The following is a 16611-nucleotide window of genomic DNA, read 5'->3' as shown; positions in this document are numbered from 1 at the left end:
CTCTGTGTGAGCTCTGCTCAGCAATAACAAAAACGTCTCTGCATTATCAACTCTGTGTTCTGCACAAAACCCAAACACAGCCTCATACTAGTCTCTGTGAAGAAAGTTAACTCTACTTCAGCTCAAACCAGCACAGTAGGGAACCATGATCCCAGAGAACCACATGAGTTCTGAATCGCTTATCTGGAATGCTAATACAAATGGCATTGGTTAATTCAGCGTAAAATAAGAAGGGAAAGAAATGCCTTTTTTCATGATCATATGTTGTAAGGCCACACTTGGAATGGGCTACTGTGCCAATGCAAACAAATCATTATGAGTAAAAGCGAGAGGAAGAAATGAGACTTTCGATGAGCTTGCTCTTAGCCTGGAAGTGGCTGTACATATGCTGACATTTACCCACTTGGGTAACTTTAATTAGGGTTGATTTAGAATTCTAACCTCGCTGTAGAAAAAAATGGCATAGGGAACACTGCAGCTACTGGGATAAAGTTGTCTTACAAGAGCCTTATTAAACATGAATGGCTGAAAAAAGTATCTAATCTCAAGAAAATATGGTCCGTTTGGAGCTCCGAGGACACAGGCACTCGGCACAGACACGACGGGAAGAGAAAGCTGCACTTGGATTCCCAAAACAGGAAGAGTGCTCCCATTCCTCCTGTAGCAATCCCTGACAATTTCCAGCACTTCCTAAATACAGCTGGATGGAGAGGAGGAATTGAACGTTTCTGCAGCTCCCACTCTCAACGCAGATCACTGAAAGCCCCAGGAAACACAGAAACCCGTGAACATAAATAAATGCTTAACAGCAAACCAGCTATCAGCAAGCACTTGGCTTTAAATAGACCTATGAAAAACACAGAACATTGACAGGGAACAACAAATATTTCATAAATACATAATCAGATTGAGTGCTGTCTGTCCTACTCGTGCTTCAGCTACGAATCAAGGGAGCTGATTCGCGTTCTGTCTGAAGCAGAAGGATGAAGAGCAAATCACTGAAGGTTTTTAGGATAGCATCTGCCCAAGTAATGGATGCTTGTACTGTTCCATCACCCTTTGACTGTGTTCTAATATAAATGAAATGTACTTGCTTCCAAAAATACTCCTTTTTTTGTGTGTATGTGTGTGTGTGCTTTAAAACAAGACGTTCTAGCCAAGATGATTTTAGAGAAACTCTGTATTTAACAGAAATACTACCAAAACTTTGCAAGAAAAAACTGAAAAAAAAAAGTTTACTTTGCCCAGAAATCTCGAGAGGCATTTCACTGGAGTTTCTAAAGACCCAGCTGGAGCAGGGGGTGAAGTGATGATTGCTGTCTTCATATACCTAGGCCATTTAGAGAGTAATTGCCAGCTTCTTCCAACCTACAAGCCCTGCAGAGAGAGACTACTAAGAAAAGGTTACTGATTTAAGAGGTCTCTACACAGTAGTTCATGGATTCTCAGAAGCCCACAGAGCACAGCTGGGAAGCCACAGATTAAGAAAACTTGCAATTGAGTAGCCTAAGCCGGTGACACAGCTAGGAAACTGCAAAACCAGGAAATCCAACCTGTGCCTTTTGAGCTCAGGCCATGGCCATGTGCTCTAGAGCCAGTTCCTGAAACACCTCAGCCCCTTCTGGTGCTGTTCCTGCCTCCCTCCTCAGCCATATTCATGAGAACAAGAAAATCTGGTCAGAGAAGATAGGGAAGATTTGTAGACCTCAGCCACAAAACCCACTCATAAACTGCAGTGTTTATTACTTTCATTAAATTTCTCATCTTCATTAGTTTGTGCTATAAAGCTTTAAGAGGTGAAAAAACATGTCAGTAAAAGATTAAACATTATATCATAATGTCTTGCAGCAGAAGGCATTAAAATGTTCTATTAACAGTAGTGTGGCCCTATAAAAGTAGTTTTACAGTGCAAATTTATGTGCTAAGGAAATGTGTTTCTGGACTCTGTTTTGCAGTTTAGTTTAATCCCAAAGGATGGGATGAAATCCCCTCTGAATGCACAGCCAGTTTGCTCACTCCCTGAACACACCCTGCAATGTGACCCACAGCATATTCACTGGGGACAGGCAGGAGATTTCGGAAGGATATTCTGAATCCAAACTAAAATGTTAACAAAGATACATTCAAAGCAAGCTGAAGCTGCAGGTAATTAGGATAATCTGCATTTAGAATATACATTCTACATATTCTGCATGCTAATGATGTGCATTTAACTGAAACAAGACAAGCAGCATATCCCAGAGAGAAAAGGAAGAATTTAGGCAAAATTGAAATAAATTGGAATCAGTTGTTTAAATTGTTACTTTTCTGATAGGAGAGATAAATGTGTATATATACACAGATAAGTGTGCATATATACATACATGAAAATATGTGTGTCTATATTGACACATATATGTATAGGTGCCCACAGATGCACATACTTGAAAAGTAGTATAATTCAGTGTCATTATAACTCAAATCTAACTCTACTGCATTAGATCTCAGAGGTGTGGACTGTAACACTGAACACTCCTTGTCTGTGCTTTATTCCTGCGGGGGGAGATCGACAGGGTGGGAGCTTGCTCTTCTTGCTGAGAAAACTGAAAGAAAACCTCCACTGCATCTACACAGTTTGAAGTTGAAAGATTTTAAGATTCATTTCCCCAAGTCCTGATTCAGTACCTGATCACACATGTCACTGCCGAAAAAAAACCCCAGCAAAATGCTACACATGCCTTGCCATCACAGTTTTCTTGTTCAAAAAGGTACTCCTGTTTTCTTTCTGTGCCTAAACATTTTTTCCAGGTAATAATTTCTCATTCTAATTGCAACCCACTGACTGGAACCATAAGCACATGCAGACCATGGGTTGTAACACAGTTTGTTTGAACTCCTGCAGACTGGTTGGCTCCCAGCAGCCTCCCTTGAATCTCTAAAACAATCCTAGAACCTGATCCAAAAATATTTCTTATCAAAAAATGTCACATCATAAACATATTTTGCAAATTTGAAAAACAATTCAGATTTTAAAGCCGCTAAATTAAAACCGATTTTTAATTCACAATCAAGTAAGAAAACACTCAGTATTCCTGTATTTTATATTATTTTACAAGATATGAATTTTTGTCAATAAAGATGTTTTCAGAGCTTTTGTGTTTTCATTGGTTTGAGGGAGTTACGATTATTTTAAAAAAATTACCAGGTATATAATTTTAAGATGATATTTTGGCTCCCTTTGTCAAAGTCATTGTAATATTTGTATTCCTCTGTACTACTGACATAGCTGAATTTTAAATTCCTATTGGAAAAGCTCCTATTGGTAAGTTCCCACAAATAGCTATCCATTGGTATTTATAATCCAGTTGTCTTCAAGTAGACAAAATATTACTGGAAATATAATACCACAAATTGGTCTTCAGATCCATGCAAAAATATAACAAGGCAGTGATGTGTTTAAACTCTTACAAGAGACATCTTGGTTATACACCATGAATAACTGTCTCACAGCATGGACACATTATCCAGGGAACACGTAGAATTTCCATCATTGGAACCTTTTAATGGTAAGTATGATAAACATCTGTCAAGAATGGCTTAAGTATTGTTGATAGTGCTTTTGAGTGTGGGGACAGACTAAAGCACCTCCAAGATCCCCCTCAAGAAGGTTTTCTCATCTCCTGCCTCTTCTTGTTTGCCTTTGGATGCTGTCACCAGTCTGGGATTAACCAGGCCAGGAAGGACTGAGACTGAAGCACTCTCTGATTTATATACCCAGCACTCCTCTCGGCACTGCAGTCCTAATATAGGGAGTGCTGGGGAGCTCAGAGTAAACACAGCTTTGCTGCTCTGCACAGGATCCAAACAGGGCCAGCAAGGCTTGTCCCTTCTCAGTCACAGTCGTCCTCATGGTCACTGGGTGTAGGGCTGATGCTCAGGTAAACCCCTGTACCACCACCCATGTGGTTCCTGGCTGCAAAGCACACCTGGACAACCCCACAGAGCCAGCTAAAAGGATGTGATCTCCCCAGACCCACAGATCCAGCCAATATGAAGCTGCATAAACACATTGGTGTAGCCAAGTCTATTGTTCTTCCAGCACAATCCAGCTGAGAAGCACCTGAGGCAGCTGCTATGGCACTGTCTGAGCTTTCACATTCTCCAGGAATGTCAGCTCAAGCACAGGGGTGCAAAACTCCAAGAAAGGCTCTACACATTCAGTTTGTGCCCTGACTGGTGTGGCAGTTACAGCAGAACAGCAGCAGCCAAGCTCCAACCTCACTCTACCAACCAGACCAGCTGCATGCTCTCCGTGACCACCCACCACCCAGGACTCCCACCAGTTCAGCCTGTATAGGAGCCCCAAACAGAAATTTGTCCCTTCTTTTGAATCTAGAAAACAATGGAAAAGCAAAAATGTTTCAGAAATTCAACAGTGCATCCAGGTAATGACATCCCAAATGGGCACAATCTTCTCCCCATGAACACAGTCTTGGACAGGTACTGGCAAGAGTTAGGTCACTTGCATGCCTGAGAGTTAGGTCACACAGGTAATGCCTGAGCACCCCAACCTGTTCTGCTCTCTGCTCCTGGAAATTTAGACTTTGCATTCAAGTAGGATTTAGGGCAGGAATTAAAATGTAAGATACTTTCTTAAGGAAATTCTTAAAGGAACTAAATTTATTTAACAAAACAGATTGGGGTATGTCACTAGAAGCCATATGCTGCTTCACCTCATCCACACTTTGGGAGGAAGGAGGTTAAATAGGGGTTCTGGCAGAACAAGCTGTTTTCAAGAGGGCAAATACTTTCATTTCTCCGATTTTTTTCTCCTGTTTTCCAGGCTGCCAACTGCTTTGTCCCTTGTACTGACAGACTGTTTAGGCTGGTTTAAAAAATCCTTTGGGAATCTCATGGTTTAATTTTTATGAGGAATGAGAAAAGAATTTGAGTGTGTGCAATGACACGCTGCAAAAGTTGTGTCTTGGTAACTCTGAAAGCACGCTATACTTTTAAGATTAATCTATTATATTTATATTTATATATTAAAAAACCATTGTCTTCTGTTGAGAATTCTCCTCCCTGGACAGCACAATAAAACCCTCTGGTGCAGTGACAGCTGGATCAGTGTGATTTGTTTAGCAGCAAAGACGATAAAGGATTCCTCTTAGGACACATCAGCTTTTAAGGCTGTATGGACCTCATACCCTCTCATACACGACGTGGTTTTCCATTGATTTTGTATTGCTCAGTGCCTGGAGAACATTATGTAACACACTCTATGCAGACTTACAGAATGACATACACACACACACTTTAGGTTTTTATAGTCAAAACAAGGTCATTTGAAAGTGCTCTGAGATAATGGGAGGGTGTAATTCCAAATCTAGTCTAATTATGGGCTAAAATGGAATTAAGTTAGCACTAAAACCTCCGATGAAGTACCTGGTTTGGTATATTATGTTGTACTAGACAAATGGTTGACAGTCCTGCAAAATGAAAAGCAGAGGTTACAGCCTGCAAATAGCACACATCAGGAGCACCGAGATTTCCCTGCCGTGCCACTGAGTGATTAGTTGACACTGACAGTGAGGATTACAGGACAAGCTGTTCCCTTGACCTCTGCAGATATAGGAGATTTGAAGATGTTTGCCAATTATTGTTGTTTTCAGCATCTGCAGTGAAGTTCTGAAAATATTTTTAGCAACTGTTCAGGGCTGCTGGGTTGGTTTGCTTTGTACTGACATAGTCCATGAAACAGGATGGAAGTTAGGATTCACAGCACTGCAAAGCATTGGAATGAATGAATTTTAACTTAGTTTGTTTTAAAAAGGCTTCATATTTTCTCCAATGCATTTTGCATAATGGAGAGGTCTCTGAGGACAGGGTCTTCAATATACCAAAAATATCACTTGAAGACACTGTTTAAAGTACACACACATATGTTGTGGAATCGGTTTTTCACCTTAATGTTGGCCTCATAGCTGGGAGGGCTGGAGAAAGAGTTTTTTATTGCTCTGTACTGCTATGATTTTAGGAGATTTGCAAAAACACCTTTATGTTGGCCTTACAAACTAGATTTCTGTGCTGCCTACGTATGTGCATTTTAATGCAATCCACATTATCACACGTAAAATGCTTTTAAAAAATAGATTAAAATCCTAAACTGCCACAAAGACTACAGAATTAACTTTGTTCAGCTGACTCATTTCTGACATTTCTGATTCTCTCACTCATTAATCAAACTGATTAAGTGCATATTAATGAAAATGAGGGAGACAGAATTTTTTAGGGACAGGGAGATATATGCAACACTTCCCTGTGGAACCCTTTGTGTCTTAGGATTTTGAATTGGCCCTGTGAGAACTCTCAGTATGGAAAAGTCTGGCAAAATCAATGTGCTTCATTAAGCATGCAGGTAGACCTCCTGAATTACAATTCTAGGAGAAATGTAGGATGGAATTCTGGATGTGGGCCGTAAGGGTAAAGACAAGGTAAAAATTGATAAACACTGCATTAAAACATTTAGTTTATATTCAATTGTGCTCATTGCATCTCACTAGGAAGTAAATTAACTGATATCCTCAGAGGATGGCACTAGATCTTCATGTGGCTATTTATCTCAGGTTACTTTTAATTCAGTTTCATTAAATTTGGTTAAAGTCCCTCAATAATCAGTGCTATTCCTTTTTTGAAACAACAGTTTATTCCCCAGGATCACTTAAGCAAAGAGGACACAGAAGTATTTCTTGTTTAAATGAACCCATGAGCGGTGCCTGGATTTGCCAGTGCTCTTTTCCAGGGTTAATACAAAGGGTCAATATTAATAAAGATAAATCCAATAAACCCAACATGTTTGCATTTGGCAGGAACCGACTGTTCTGTCAGAATTTCATGACACTGAGTGCCATTGCCCACCCCAGGTGAGATGGCAGTGCTCCTGCAGTGTTAATCCTGGGATGTGTGTTGGATCCAACATTTGCTTCCTGCCCCAACAACACCTGTGTGTGGCTCTGGTGCCAAGATGTGTTTGCGCACACAGGAATCTATTTCAAGGCTTCCCCAGCAGGTGTTTGGTGTGTTGGTATAATTGAAGAATCAGCTGATTTCAACACGAAAAAGTAAGATTTCTAGAATTCCCAGAAAAAAACCAAACAACAAGACCCCAAACCCAGGATGTTAGGCTTCTTGGCAAGAGAATATAAGAAGTTTATGATCTGGGCAATAACTCTAAAAAAGAAAAATGCTTCTGTGAGAGTGGGAAGCAAATAATGAAAAAGTGAATACTGAAGGAGTGAGAGATTTCAAACATCATCTCCCTGAAAATACTGAAATGAATGTAGGCGTGTCACAACTACTGGCAAAGAAACTGAAGGGAAGAAAATCATAGTTTAAAAACTGAAGGGGTAAAGAATTTTATTAAATCGAATGTCAAGCAGTCCCAGCATACATGGCAACACAGAAAGGGTCTTGTCCTTCCTGTTCTACCTTGCCTGAGCCACAGAGACTGACCAGCTTTCCCTGCAAGCTCCAGCATTTGTCCCCATGGGGGAAGTTGGAAAGTGATGCTCTTCTTTCCTTCCAAACAGAAAGGAAACGCACATCTTCTGCATACCAATAAAGCAAACAAATTAACCTCTAAGAGCTGCCCACAGGGCAATACAGCTGTGAGCCATTATTTCTTGTGATGGTGCCCATGGTTTGGTTTGGTTTGGTTTTCTCCCCTCCCTCCTTTGTCCCTTACTCTTTACATGCCTCTAGCTGGATGGTGATGGTCACTGGTACCTGCTGATCCAGCACAGCAGGCTGAGGTTTCTAGCTGCACCCTCAGAGAAGGTTTCTGTATATGCAGAGAAATGTGTACAAGAGCAGCAGACAGACTGCACACATATCTGAAGATAATAATGAACTGGTATAGGATTTGGTCTGACTTGAAAATACAGGCAATGGTGGGAAGGAACTGCCCTTGGGGAAAACAAAAGAAAACAAAACAAAACCAAACAAACAAAAAACCAACCAAACAAACAAAAAAAAAAAAAAAAAGAAAGAAAACTCAAAGGTTAAAAGCTGGATGAGAGACTCCAGCTGTTTACACATGCAAATGCAGAAGAATGAACAGAATTGTTAGCATGACCTTAGAGCTCTGTTAGAGCATTTCTTATTTTCCCCTGGCTGCAAAGGGATGCTGCAATGTCTGCTGCATGCTATCAGGGTGAAATTCCCTTTAGGAGCCTAGATATGTAAAGCAGTAAAACCACAAATTGATTTAAGGAAGGCTGAGAACTGGAGCCACAAAAAGATACTGTCCATAATACTAGAACTTTGAAATGTTTTGAAGGAGCAATGTCTCAATTACATGTTACTACATTGGGGTTTTTTAATCCAAGAGATTCCAGTGATGGTTGCTGAGGAATTGGGACAGACACCATATCTTTATAATACAACATTGTACTTGAGTCTAGCTGAAGCTCAGCAGACAGTCTATTGCAGCTGCTCTGCTCCAGTAGAATTTGCATCCAGGGTAGAAAACTAATAAAGAAGAGGATTGGACTGACCCAAATCAGTGGGAGTATCTTTTTTTAAAACTGTACATCAGTACAGACTACAAACTGGACAGAAATTCAAGCTAGCTGGTACTAAATTCAGCATTTGCTCCACTAACTACGAGAAGTTTGTTGCCAACTGTTTATATTCTTCCATATATATTTATATGGAAGAATATACATTCTTCAGATTATGAATAACATTTTTACTTTTTCCACTTCCTTCCACAGATACCTGCACTAAGGGCTGGTCAAATCTTTCGCACTGTGATTTATTTCTACAGACTTGCTCAATGTGAACAAATGCCAAGAGACATATTTTGAGTCATACCTCCACAGGCAGCAACCTGGGAGAAGATGAGAACAGCACAATATTTCAGCCCCCTGCAAGAGAGCTGGACAAAGGGAAGGGCAAGTCGTTTGTTTGGCTTTGTGTTTCTTCCCCTCACACTGATTTTTACAGAGATTTTTATCTAAACATTCCATGTCTGCTTTGGCTTCCATAAGGAAGACCTTTACTGCTATCTGGTGACTCTAGCTCTGGCATTTCCCTGGCTGGCTGTGACCTGCTGTCCACTCAATCCATACACAGATTGGATATGCACAGAACAGTTCTACCACGAGCACAAGTGAATACTGCCTCAACGGGGAGGCTGAGCACAGAAACAAGATAAGGCACCATTCTCACAGGAGCTCTGGATCAGCTGCACCTTTTTTCCAACTATATGGATGCCTTTTCTAGTTTAAATCTCCAACCTTAGACCAATGTGGCACATTAGAGGAGCAATAAGAAAACAACTGAGTGGTGAACCCCAGTGTCATGAGAGGTCAGCAGACACCCCAGCCACAGCCCCAAGCACCAGTAGCAATGTATCAACACCACCATAGTTTAATGTAAGCAGCTTGGGAGGACCAAATTTCAGGGGCACCATGCCCTGTTCTTGTATTTCTTCCTGTTCATTAACTTGCTGAATGAGAAAGGGGAAGGGTAACTCAGCCAAAGCTCTGCTGAGCAGCATTAAGCAATGTAACTAATCATTTAACTTTGTTTTCAGTACAGAGTTTTGCCTTGGGAATTTTATCAGAAGCTACCTCAACCACAAAGACTTTGCCTTTTTTACCCCGCCCCTAAGCTACAAACAGCTGTACACTGGAAAACAGACATCATGCCTGGGGCTTCATACCAAACATTGGGATGTGAAAACATCTTACCTCAGGCTACCTTCTTCCTGCTTTGTAATCCACATAAGGAAACAGAATTGAAGGAAGAACAGTTAAAAGGTTTGTTCCATTCATGTAAACAGTAAATGACAGTTAGGGGTTGACATTAGCATTTTTTGCAACTGGATAATAAGAGCCACATGTGACGTAAGGCCTGAAGATAGAAATGAGGAGGACTCAAGAGGGCTCAGAAATTGCTAGTGAAGGTGTTAGCAGAAAGCTCTGAGCATTTTTAACCAGTTCACGTGGGTATAGATGGGGAATGCACCAAACAGCGAATCCTGCTGATTTGTTCTGAACTGCAGGGCAGACTGTATGAAGATGGCTTCAGAAAGGAAGAGAACTGCAGCCTGTCATTAAGCCATTTTTGCAAGAAGAACTGACTGCTTCAGCAGAGACCTAAGGGAAAAGAGTGAAAAAAACCCCAACCAAACAAAAAATACCAACACAAAACCCCCAAACAAGCAAACAAAAAACTCAAACCCAACCAATCAAGTAGGAGATACTTGCAGATCTACAGCCAAAATAAGACAGAGATTTGGGAGCAACCAGGAGAATTCCTGCCGTTTCCCAGTCTCTTGGTGGGTTTCTCACTGAGTTTAAGCACTCTCCTAAAAGATGTTTCATTTCCTCAAGCAAAGTAATGGTTTGCTACCAATACTTGATCTCATAAAGTAGCTCTTCCTATTCACGCACTGTCTTTAAAAACAGGACATTTGCTATTTCTTTACAAACTATATATAAAAATTATTTCACCATATACTGATATATAGAGATAAATATTTCAAATTTAGTCCTAGACGAACTCTAATCTACATTACAAAACAAAAAATGAAGCCAAGATCTCATATGCTCATGAAATGCTCTTTACATATCATAGGCACACTCCTCTGCATGGTCAAGGCATGGTCTATAATCTGTTAGCCCAGGACACAGAAGGAGTTTGTTCTGAGGAACAAAATACTTCTACCTTGCCTCAGTCACACCCCTACACTTGCACTGGAGATTTTCTCTCAAAGTGCATTTGCTAAAACACAGCAGCAGTTTTGCACTTTTTTGAAAGAGTGGCAAACTGCTTCCGTGTGGATCAGTAATGAGAGCAGTAATTGCCACAGGGCTGACAATAATTTATGCAGAAGTTCTCAATTGCTTCTAATGGCCTGTCAGATGGTGAAAGAGAATGCAAAGCAGATCATAAAAACAACTCCAGCACAGCTTCTGAGAACAACATTACTGAAACTTTCACTCTTGCTATGAAATACAAAAATAAAGGAACTACCAAGGCTTCTAGAGGGCAATAAACTACACTAATCTAGTGATTCCCACAGATCAGATTTTGTGATTGCATCAGAAAATGAAACCAGGTTTTTCAGGGTTCACCCATATCTTAAATGAGGAATTGGAGTAGAACAGAGACTTCATGTACTACAAACAACAGATTACTCCTCTTGCAGTTGCAGTTGGCAGTGCAATAGCACTATGGATACTTGAGACCCACAGAAATGGCAACTGTTTCCAACAGTGTAAACTGAATGCAACTCAGGAGATAATAAACTACTTACTCTCCTCGAGACAATACCAAACTGTGCTACAGATGTTTGGAAATGCAATTATGCTACAGTTGAAGGATTTAAACTTGGTAATGGAACAACCTTCATAGCTGAAAATGGGAAACAATGGCCAATCTAGAAATACACATGGAAAATGAAACTGTGAGCTTGTAACTGCCTTATACATCAAAATGCACTCATATACATACATGAGGCTATACCCGTACACAAGGTTCCTGAAGCAGTTCATGAATTCTAATATTTTTTGGATGTGTGGATTCTATCATACATTCCTCCTTCAAAAGCCTCGGGAGAAACATATTTTGCACAGAAACTGCAGAAAACAGTTCAATGCTAATTCTGTTAGAGCATCGAAAATTACAAGTAGGTTTCAAAGGTCCCCAAAAAGAAAGTTTTATATTAATTCTAAAAAATAAAGATGACTTAAACTTCATATATTAACTAGTTAGGTCATTGGTAGGTAAAAGTTTAGGATATATGAAAGGCAGATATGAATATAGTAGATGTAAAGTCAGTGCATACATATGCTCAATTGAAAAACACACATGGTGGTGTGTCCCTGACACTGTGTCTTAAAGTCTCTTATTTTCATGCTGTTATCCCTTCATCCTACAAAGAAAGGCTGTCACTTTTAGATGGTCACAAATTTTCAAGTTAGTCCTAAGACATAAATTGACGAGTTCGGATTACTAGCAGTGATGATTGGGAAAATCAGTGTAGAAAGACCAGTTTTGTTGACTCTTTTTCAAAATGAAATGCATATAATTTTGAAAAACCAGGAAAAAAATGCAGTTAAAAGAAGAGGCTGCTTTATATGCTATAAAACAACCATGTACCAAAAAGTAGTGTCCTGTTACCCAGAGAAAACGTTTTGTTGAGCTGTAGACCAACTTGCCTATCACAAGCTTTGTATTTCACATTGCCATCAACCAGCAAAATGAAATACCAACAGCTGAGGGAGAGGAAAGAAAAAGCAAAGCTAAGAATGCAACGCCTAGAGAGAGAAGTTCTTTCCAGTGAAGCTGACCATTAGTGAGCCCATGGAACAAGTTTCAGCAGCTGTGTGCAGGCACCACAGCCCTTCCACACTGCTTCCATGAAGAAATCTAGGGGAGATCCAAGCACCAGGAATCAGCACTGCCTCTCCCCTGCTCCCCTAAGAGCATCAGCCAGGGACTGAACAGCACCACTACTGCATTCAGCCAGAAACTGTCACAGAAACTTCTGAAGTAGAATGTGGAGGAGTTAGGCAAGATCAAGCACAGAGAGATAGCAAGCCATGCCAGCTCCCAATCCTAACATGAGGCTCTTTCTGAAGTATATATAGTCCTTCCATGAGAAAAAACAAACCAAACAAAAAAAACCCCAACCAATAAAACTTGCATTTAAATGTACATTTCAGTGAACAATTTTCAGTCTGGGAAGAGTCAGAAAGGGAAAATACAGGTTTTCAGGCTTCCCAAAGGATCATCACTTCTTCCAGTCACTGGGTAGGGATTCCTCATTACATTCATAGGCATTGTGAGCCTCTCACCTCAAGGAAATGTGATGGGACACAACACAGACTGCTGTGAGGACATTGCATATTATTCTTTTGTCCATATTCTCTGTTAAAACAGCAGTACACAGAGGGACCAGTCTAAAGCAATGTATCATGAATATGAGATTCAGGGAGTAATCAGCCACTTCACAAGACATAAAGCATATGAGCTGCTGCCCTTTCAGAGTGCTATAGTCTACTCTGACAAGCTCGTGTTTGGGCTGAATCCACGTTCATGGCCAATTCCAGGAACAGTTTATGCTGTTCAATAAGTTGGCTCAAGTGTCGACAAAGCAGCATCATTTATTTCTTCACAAAACACTCATTGAATTGAACTCAATGTCAGCCTACAACACTCTCAGGCACATGGTGGGATTCCTGGGGTTGTCCTGTGCAGGGCCAGGAGGTGACTCGATCCTTGTGGATCCCTTCCAACTCAGGATATTCTGTGTACTTCATTTTATTTTACAATTGGTTACTGAAGGCTATGCAAAACCATCAAATCAATTTCAAGCATGACTTCACCAAGGCAAAATCAGGCTTAATATATCCATTTTCCAATGTTTAGGACTCTTAAAAAAGGGCATCTACCAATAAACCACAGCTATCCTCAGCAGCAGTTTATGATATACTAATATCAAAATTAAAGAGAATTATTTATAAAACTGCTTAAAGAAAGACTTCCCAAAATAAAGAGGACCTTTACAATGTGTTCAAAAGATTGGATTACAAGATATTCACTAACTTGATTTATTCTCCTTGTGTAAATCAGGGCAAAGCCTTCCAGGAAAACAAATCTAAAAACACAGGGAGAACAGTAACCATTGAAGAAAAGACTGTGCTGTGGGAAAACACAAATACATTTTCCCAGGCTGTGTGGCTGAGCTTTTCACTCTGTCAGAATCTCAGCTGTGTTATACCTTCCCATGGGAAAAAAGTATTTTAAATGCAGTATCAAAATAATAACAATTTGAAAAAGGAAAAAAACATTGCCTGATGACACATCTCCCTTTTTCCTAAAACCTGTAAAAATCCTATTTTCAAAATTCCTTTCCCACCATATAAAAGTTAAGAGGTTATTCTGCACATTTATGTCTAAGAAAAAAGTCTAAATACAGATTTTGCAAAGCATCACTCATAGTTTACAACATCCCCAAGGTATTCCACCCTGGCCAGTTATAATAGGTAATGCCAATAAATAATGTTTTCTTGAATAAAAAAACCAAATTACTCCTTTATCTTTCCATGCCTAAACTGAACACCTGCTGAATCAATAGTCTTGTATTCAAAATTCAGTAAGAAAGCAAGAAAAGACTCTCCAATTATATATAAAGGATTAAAGAATGATCAACATGAACCAAGACCTGAGCATGGCTACGTGCTCATTCTGCTGGTGAATGGAAGAGGAAGAAGGAAGGGGCTTCAAGGAATGTAGCCAAAGGAAACTGCAGCAAATGTAAAAAGCATTTCAAGGCTATATTTAGAGGAAGACATTCTTCATACATTTGCCAAGCTATTCACGTCATTTCACACAGCATGTTTTATCCAGCTTTATAAGTCTAGGAGAGAGCAGGAGGGGTGGGGGGTGGGGGAATCTGGATCAGTTGCCAGAAATGGAAATCTTGCATTTATGGAGAGGAACAAATATTTTAAGCATGTGAATTCAAGAGTACTTTCCAAAGGGGGCAAAAAGAGGGGTGAAAGGAGAGGGGCAGACAGGGTGTTAGAACTTTCTACAGGCATCACAGAAGTACTCTGCAAAGCACAGTTATCAGTAACATGCCTTTGCCTCCAATACTCCCTTTGAGCCATGCTCACAAGCCTTAGCTACATCACTAAAAATAATGAAATGTGAGAATTTCACTAAGTTCAAGTCTTCAGCTGGTATAGACTAACTAGAGACTTGTCCACGTTCCTGTGGATGGGATACATCAGTTATATAAGAAATTACATATTTCTGCTCTATAATGCAGTAAACAACCATTTCAGATGAATTTAACAAACACTGAACACAATGTCAAAGGTGAAAAGAGTCACAGAAGTGCTCCAGTTTTATAAGCATAATATAATTTTTCTTTAACTCATTTAGCATATGTTATGAGGTTCGGCATTTGCATAAAGAAATGTCAAGATACAAAAAATATGTCAGTACCAGATGTAATGGTATCAGAGACAAACCACATGGAAATTTCCTCTTAGTGACCTTCTGGAGAGTGGTGATGGAATTGATTTGAGATACAGGACTGGTTTTACTTAAACTTATACAGATGACTTAGATAAAAAGTTCTTACCTTCATTCCCTTCTCCAGGTGGCTGATAAAAAGAAAGCCCCAGAGATATGATGGCTGCAATTTCCAAGATTATAAGAGTCACATCCTGCAATGCTTCCCAGACTAGCTGTAAGAATGTTTTTGGCTTCTTTGGAGGTATAAAATTTTTTCCAAAAATAAGCTTTCTTTTTTCTAGGTCTGCAGCAGAGCCAGCTAATCCTGTAAATAAAATAAAATAAAATAAAATAAAATAAAATAAAATAAATCAAGATTGCAGTGAAATAGAAAACATCCACTTATATATGCATTCCTATGAATTACTTGTCCAAGAACAACTACAAGCTTTACCACCTATGGCATCTTAACAAACAGTCAGATATTCCACTTCAATTTTGCTTTAGCAAGATGATTTGTCCTTATATTCTGAACAGAATTCTTATGGGCTCCATTTAGTACTAATTCCTGACTTTGAATGAGGATGCTTATTTGAAAAGACTTATGTATAAAGATACATACATACACACATGTAAGCAATGACTTCTGAAAATAGATCATAAAGCACAAAGAAATCATATTTGGGATGAAGCTGGAATAGCTGTTGGCAGCTTTTGGTAATACCAGTAGGAAATCATACACATCTTTGTTCTCAATACAGGTCCATAACCTCAAAGTATAAATCAATAGAGCATGTCTTGTGCTACCTCAGAGCAACCTGTGTGGCTGCTCATGGCCTGCAACACATTGCTAGAACAAAATGTCACATGACAACAGACAGCCAAAGTGACAGCTTAGACATGCACAGAAAGGCAAAAGGAAATACTAGGGTTCTTTCAGTGGATATAAAAATGCATGTATTTTGCATGATGCTTCAACTTAAGAACATTTCAGCTTAAGGATACAGAGGAACAATGTGTATTTGTGCTGAACCACCCACTTGGGTGTTTTTTGCTTCCTATTTTTTAATTGTATTAATATTGGCACATCTAATGTCTTTTCAGACAGAAAAAAAAAAGACACAAAAAAAAGCTTCAGGGTAGAATATCTGAGCCCATACACCACTCTCAGCAGCATAAAGAACTGCACTAAGTGTTACATATATCTGCCAAATAATACCTGATATCAGTCGAAACATTTACAAAACTGCAGGTTTTTGAATGCAATCCCCAACGTAAAGTTGTCTATGCTCATTTATCCCTACATGACACTAGGAAAATATTGAAGTTGAGAGCTGACCTTGGAGGAACACAAAGGTGCCTGTCAGAGAGCAAGAGGAAACACTTGACCCCATGCTGTAAGGATTCTTCAGCTCACCCTGAAAGCATATCATCCCTGTGCTGGTTTGTAAATGGTATGGAATAAGGGGTGGAATGTGCTGGTTTGAGCTGGAGTAGAGTTAACTTTCTTCACAGGGGCTAGTATGAGGCTATGTTTGGGATTTGTGCAGAGCACAGGGTTGATAATGCAGAGATTTTTTTGTTATTGGTGCG

At 39.7% G+C, this 16611-nt stretch overlaps 1 protein-coding gene across 6 annotated transcripts in view; it reads right to left on the bottom strand.

The window, feature by feature from the left end:
* The window catches only part of LOC103806491 (plasma membrane calcium-transporting ATPase 2), a 173073-nt gene that overhangs the window by 102226 nt on the left and 54236 nt on the right, over positions 1-16611 (bottom strand). For all 6 annotated transcript variants that reach the window (XM_009079186.1, XM_009079187.1, XM_009079190.1 and 3 more), the window contains exon 2: positions 15146-15343. In XM_009079186.1, coding sequence (XP_009077434.1) covers positions 15146-15343 — 198 coding nt within the window. The remainder of the gene's footprint in view (positions 1-15145; positions 15344-16611) is intronic.

This window comes from Acanthisitta chloris, unplaced genomic scaffold, assembly GCF_000695815.1.
Source record: "Acanthisitta chloris isolate BGI_N310 unplaced genomic scaffold, ASM69581v1 scaffold3427, whole genome shotgun sequence".
Taxonomy (NCBI): Eukaryota; Metazoa; Chordata; class Aves; order Passeriformes; family Acanthisittidae; genus Acanthisitta; species Acanthisitta chloris.
Note: the sequence above shows the minus strand (reverse complement) of the source record. Positions and strands in the feature narration are given on the sequence as shown.